At 43.4% G+C, this 6719-nt stretch overlaps 1 protein-coding gene across 3 annotated transcripts in view; it reads right to left on the reverse strand.

The window, feature by feature from the left end:
- PCMT1 (protein-L-isoaspartate (D-aspartate) O-methyltransferase) overlaps window positions 1-1023 on the reverse strand; it is a 58247-nt gene extending 57224 nt beyond the window's left edge. The window contains exon 1 of one of the 3 annotated variants that reach the window (XM_073575696.1): window positions 524-1023. In XM_073575696.1, coding sequence (XP_073431797.1) covers window positions 524-806 — 283 coding nt within the window. In that variant the 5' untranslated portion in view covers window positions 807-1023. The remainder of the gene's footprint in view (window positions 1-523) is intronic. The other 2 variants (XM_073575695.1, XM_073575694.1) reach the window with 2 other exon arrangements.
- Between the last annotated feature and the right edge of the window lie 5696 nt (window positions 1024-6719).

Here is a 6719-nt window from a genome sequence, read left to right on the forward strand (position 1 = left end):
AACTGTAGATTTTCATCCCAAGTCTGGGCAACCCTGGAAGGATTGCGGAGTCTCCGGCCTGTGAGACGGCCGCCGGGGTCAGCAGTGGATCTCAGTAGGGAGGTGACTGGTTGGGGGTCAGCTGGGCAATCTAGTGCACATGGGGCCCTTAATGGTATCAGCTGTGCCCACAATGCGCCCGGTGGGCAAGGCTAGAAGAAACAGCTTATGGCCGGTCCCCTCTAACCCTTACGCTTGGCAAGTGACCCGCACATGCCGGTGGCCCACGCCATGCCTGGTCATGACCACCACGCAGTCAGGAACGGTAGGGGGCTTCGCTCTGGCCCAGGCTGCAGGATTGGGCTCCAGCAAGAGTCACTGGCCACACTAATGCCATTAGTCCATGCTGTATGAGGGCAGCCACCTGCAGGTGACGCCATGTTCACACTGTCCGGCACGCCGCCGCACAGCAGCCGTCCGCCACCACACAGCAGTACATGTCAGGTCACTGGGCTTATGACAGGACTGGCCGTCGCACACTCACTGCGCAGGTTGCCGACCAGCTCCGAGTGGCTGGCTCCCCCTGACTTCCAGGCCATGGCCACACACAGCGCACGGAGCAGGTACTCTGCGGCTTTCAGAGCGGCGACTGCGCCCAGCAGTTTGCCCAGGAAGCCCAACACCTCCAGCCAGGAGACGTCATCCGCGGGCCCGCCGGAGAAGGAGTGGGCGGGGCCACGCAACAGCTCAGCGCCGTGTGGAGGCCCCGTGGCCACGCCCAGCTCTAGCACACGGGACGCGTTATCGACCACGCCCAACGCTGGCATGGATTACGTCACCGCTTCTCCCGCATGCGCAATGCGTCGATGGTTGACTTGTTTGCAGACGCAGAGGTCGGTTCGGCTGCTGCAGCTGCTTGTCTGGCTCAGCACGTATGAGCGGTGCGTGTCCGTGTGTCAGCGCTCCGGGCTCTCCCGGGGAGACGACTGAGGGCGGCGGCTGCAGCTGTACCGGGCGGTTAGCCGTGCTGTGTGCCGCCGCGGTGCGGAATACTCTGCATGCTCAAAAATCCCATTCCCAGGCTCCGCCCTCTTCCGGCCGCGTATATAGGCGAGCGGGCCACATGGCTTGTTCCCGGCATTGGCGCCAGTCAGTGAGGGAAGGAGCCTGCCTCTAGTGCTGTCACAGCTGCTGTTCGTTACAGTGGCCCGGTGTCCTCATGCGCTGCACACAGCGGGAGGAGGCGAGAGGGCTAATGTCGCTGGGCTGGGTGCGGTTAGTGCAAATGTAAGGGTCTGTGCACATGGTGCAGTTTTTGTCGCCTTTTTATGTAGATTTGTCACAAAACCTGAAAGGTTTCCTAATGGCAGCAAAGTGAATGAACATTGAAGTCCCGTGCACACGCTGCTTATGTGTGACTTGCAGATTTGGAGCAAAAACTGTCAATTATTTTAGTGTTTTTGCTGCAGATTTTACCTCAACTAAAGAGTGGGGAAAAACTCAGCACCAAAAACAAGTAAGAAAAAAAAGCGCCTATTTTACTCAGCGGTTTTCTCGTAAAGATATGAAATCTCCGCTGCAAATACTGACCGTGTGCACACACCCCAAGTCTGCCGCCAGGACAAGAGGCTAATAATCGCTAATAAAGCCATAGATGCACAGAGTGGTGATACAGGAGCGCTACAGCAGCGGGAGAAGAGGTCTGGTGACGAATATAACCCATTCTATGAAACGGGAAATGCCACGTTACAAACCGCACGAGATGATCCAAAACAACTGCGTCCTCAATACCAGCCATCATCATAACGCCCCAAAATGTACAGCTCTGGCAAAAATTAAGAGACCACTTCCAAATGTTCAGTTTGTCTGATTTTTCGCTTTATAGGTATATTTTTGAGTAAAATGTAAATTGTTCTTTTAGTCTATAAACTGACATGTCTCCGAATTTACAAGCAGTAAATTATGTATTTATTTTTTGACAAAGAAAAATGGTCAAAATAAAAAAAATTTCCTCAGTGCCTTCAGACCTCAAATAATGCTAAGAAAACACATTCATAATCATTTAGAAACAACAATACTAATGCTTTAACTCAGGAAGAGTTCAGAAATCAATATTTTGTGGAATAACCATGATTTCATGCGTCTTGGCATGCTTGCCACCAGTCTTTCACACTGCTTCTGGTGCAAAAATGTAAGCAGTTCTTCTTTGATGGCTTGTGACTATCCATCATCCTCTTGATTACTTTCCAGAGGCTTTCAATGGGGTTCAGGTCTGGAGAATGGGTTGCCCATGACAGGGATTTGTTGTGGTGGTCTCTTAGGCTATTTACCCATGTATCACATGACGAGAAATCCAAACAACAGGCATCCAATAATTAAAATAAAGTAAATATTTTATTCACAAAATTAGTAACATACAAAAATAATGGGAAACAAATACCAAACGGAAAGGGCAAAAACTAGGAACCCGTATAGCACCACTATATAGCACATAAATGTAATTAATGATTACAACAAATCAATGCAAATCAAAGTGGCCATTGTGTCTTTACCCTATATGCCGGTATATGCATTATTTATTGCATTTGTAATGGCACCCTTCCTGCATTTGAACTTAATATATTGAGTGGTATATTTCAGCCCTGTTTTTTCATCAGTGACTTCACAAAAATTCTAACTATTAATGTGTAAATCGTTCCTGCACTTGCACTTTTAATTATTGTACCAATATTTTTGTGAATTGATTTTTTTCACACCTGGTCTTTATTCTGTACATATTCTAATTTATATTTCTCAGCACTGTGGCACTTTATAGTGATATTTGCACAAATTTTGCATTGATTTGTTGTCATTAATTACATTTATGTGCTATATTGTGGTGCTATACGGGTTCCTATTTTTGCCCTTTCCATTTGGTATTTGTTTCCCATCATTTTGTATGTTATTAATTTTGTGAATAAAATTATTTCATTTTAATTGGACGCCTGTTGTTCGGATTTCTCGTCATATGATTCAAATATCCGATTTGTACTTTTTCTTATCTAGTCCAATTGTGGACCTATCTGATAGTTTCAGTCTATATTTCACTATATGTATACTTCAAATTGATTGCACATGCGCCTTGGATCTTTGTTGAATTTATGTACCCACGTATGCAGAAAATTCCTGACTAAAAACCGGACTCCTTCCCAGGAAACACACTTTTTTTTCCACACGTTTTTTATGTGACTTTTGCTAGTTTTTATGCGTTTTTTTCCAGAGCATCCCCAGTCTCATAGAATATAGTTAGAAATGCGGATTTTTCCGCAAAATTAATGAGCATGCTGCGTTTTTTACTGCGATGCGTTTTTTTAGCAGAAAAAAAGCAGCAATATGCACAAAAAGCGCAGAATTCATTAAAATGAATGGGATGCTTCTAAGCGTTTTTTAAGCGTTTTTGCCGGTAAAAAAGCGAAAAAAATGCTTACGTGTGCACACACCGTTAATTTTTGCCAGAGCTGTATGTAATACAAATGGAGAATGAATAGTGGGGCATATGGACCCTGGATAAAAATAAACAAAGATGTATAGATAAGATATAATGTAATAAACAACAAAAAAGTCTCAATAAAGCTGGTTGACCCGTAGAGTGCAATACAGCAGTACCCTATGTGCAAATTTCTATATATGCATAAAATAATGCCCATATGCATCAAAAAGAAGGAATAGCACAAGAAGTGAGGAATAAAGATGACTCGTATAATAACAGCTATGATATTTAACCAATAGCGATGAGCGCAAGCGCTCGTTACTCGAGTCTGCTTAGGGTGCCCCGGTATGCACAGAGTATGACGGGTGCGCGAGAGACATGTTCGAGTCACAGCCATGAAACATGCAGCCGAGGGAACATGTCACTCAAGTACTCGTCGGTGCAAACTCGAGTAACGAGCACTTGCGCTCATCACTAGTAACCAAATAATATCCGCTAAAACTATATGAAATAGCATCAGAAAGATTCAATGTGATTAGGTATAGCTACTGACATGCGTGTTATGCTATTAGGGTAAGGTCTATAATAGGGGAGCCAGATGGGGACCACCAAGGAAAAACGCAATTGTTAGGAGTGGCGGAAGGCACTAAATAAAAATATAAAGTGCCTTCGCCACTCGGGGTCCACTGTGCGGAGGATGGAAAACCGCAGCTAAGTGACGACAGAGCAATCTGGCAGTAGTGTACACGGGGTTAAACTACACCCAAAGTGCACAGCACAGACTCTGTTGAACTCACAGAGTCGTATAGACAAATAATAAATATAAGTATGCTGAACCTGTTAAGTGCACAGGAATTCAGCAGCACACAGGCGGTAAATGGTCACCGGAGTAGTTAAAATATGACAGCACTACACCCGCAGAGACCTACCGTGGAGACAAGTGTGCAAAGCGTTGCAACCGAAAACGCGCTAATAAGCTGCTACTGCAGCACGGCGTGGATAGTGCCGCCTGGTGACACCGCTGGTAACGCAGGTGCGATGTCAGACGCTAAGCTGCTGAGGTAGATGGAGCAAATGCGCGCTGGCGCTAGCGCTGCTACTGGCAGAACTCAAACACTCACAGACGTAGTGTCAGAGGAATGGGGGTTTCAAATGAGTCATTCACCAGTCCAAGCATCCATCAACAAACATGCAGCAGCAAGTATGAATATACTAGCGCATGGTGGAACAGCCATGCGCACTTTTTATACCGAACGGGACCTTCCGGAAATCTCCAAGGCTCCAGGAAGAGCCAATGGGATTTGACACAGGACCTGAGCACCTGACTCCCGAACTCCAATGAGAGTTCGTCCCATGAGCATTCTCAGATGAGGGAACAGAGGACTTAGCCTCTGGAGAAAGTTGCCGCAGGGCAATCTCCTCTGCATGCAGCAGGAAAAGCGCAGGAGACTGCAGAATGAGAGGATCTAGATATCAGCAAAGGAGAGGCAGAAATCTGCCTCCTAACAGCAATAAACAATAGGTCAGCACATGCTATGGAAACCTATATACAGAAAAGTGCCCCAGTGGGGAGGATATGCTTATTGCCTTTTTCCTTGGTTATACTGGAAATATTTTTGATACAATATATTTTTTATTTTTGACTTTGGTGCTTTTTTTGCTATTTTAAAACGGTTACGGACTTTGCTTGTTAACCTGATTCGGTATTTACCATGATCCTTGTCTTCCCATTGTCCTTTGTAATTCCAGTATGTGTGTCATCCATTTTTTTTTTTTCACGATCTCACATGTCTGTGCAAACTATGTGGAGACGTGCATTTTTTACGGCAGCACGGATGAAAGGGTACCAGTGTCAGTGTTTTTCCGTTATGGGTAAAGAAATTACAAAGCTTCTACACTATACTTTGCAATGTTATACACGGATGACACCTGGACTGTACATTGATGCCATCCATGTGATGGATGCGTTTTTCACAGACCCATACAAGTCTATGGGTCCATGCCAACAATTTTGCCTGGCCCATTTTTGGGGTATTGTGTAAATTTATATCCAATTTGCCTTTTTTTTTTCTCTATTTGTGTTTTTCCAATACACAAAGGAAATAAAAATGTGTATAATAAAAAAGTATAAATGCAAAAATTTTCTGGGAGAAATACTTCATTTTCTGAAACAATTTCAAGGGTGCCAACACTTTTGGCCATGACTGTATAGGTAATATAAGCAAAAACTCAAACATGAAACATAACTCAATACTATAAACACCTGGGGAATTCTTGTATTCAAATTGCCATCCACATTATTTCTTGCCACCTACATATTATTGTTAAACTGTTTTAATGCCATAAAATCATCGGGTATGAGAGAAATTAACATCATGATGCAATTGTTATATTTTGACAAAGTACATTTTCTCAGTGCTGTTTCATTCATGGCTCGCATGTTGGGAATATATGATTGTTTACTCAGAAAACAAATTCTGTCTTCCACATAGATTTTCTGTGACAGAACTTTCATAATTTAGCCTTTGTACACCAGTACAACGGATTTAACTGTAGAATTTCATAAAATAACAATAGATTTGTTTGGAAATTACATCATATTTTTACATAATCCTTCCAATTTTCCAAGCTTAAATATAATTGGAAAATCTAAGCATTATGTAAAGGTGTAAATGTCCAATTAAAACACTGGATTGTTTTAATTGAACCTGAGTACCTCCTCCAATTGCTGCTGCTCCACTGATTCTGAAACAGTTATTCATTTACTATTGTACCCCTCAATTCCAAAGTTAAGCCCCCTGGTAATAATAGTGCAAATTGTCCCTGAAACCTACTGGGCATGGACCCTAGAACTGCTCTGTGGGCACTTGCTTTTTCTCTTTTGATGCTGGCCAATTAAAACATGTTCTGCGGTATACGCCCAGTTGGTTAAAGGCAAAATTTTCAGAATTATTACTGGGGGGCATAACTTTGGAATGGAGGGCCATAGAAGAAAAAGATAAACTGTTCCAGGGTCTGTGAAGGAGCAACAATTGCAGGAGGTACTCCGTTTAAACTAATACATTAAGTGAAATAAACGTATATATTAGCAAATACTGAGTTTCTTTCCTTGAGAAAGGCCTATCAGTGTTTTTGCATCACTTTTAATCTAATGAATGGGGGAAACAAATCATCAAAAGCTGCGTCAAAAACGAACGTATTTTATGCTGAGGTTTTCCTATCAGCACTTCAGTATTTGCAGCAGAAATGTTTGCAGCAAAAGCTTAACATT

The sequence above is a fragment of the Dendrobates tinctorius genome, unplaced genomic scaffold (assembly GCF_039654945.1).
Source record: "Dendrobates tinctorius isolate UK_male_01 unplaced genomic scaffold, ASM3965494v1 ptg000046l, whole genome shotgun sequence".
NCBI lineage: Eukaryota > Metazoa > Chordata > Amphibia > Anura > Dendrobatidae > Dendrobates > Dendrobates tinctorius.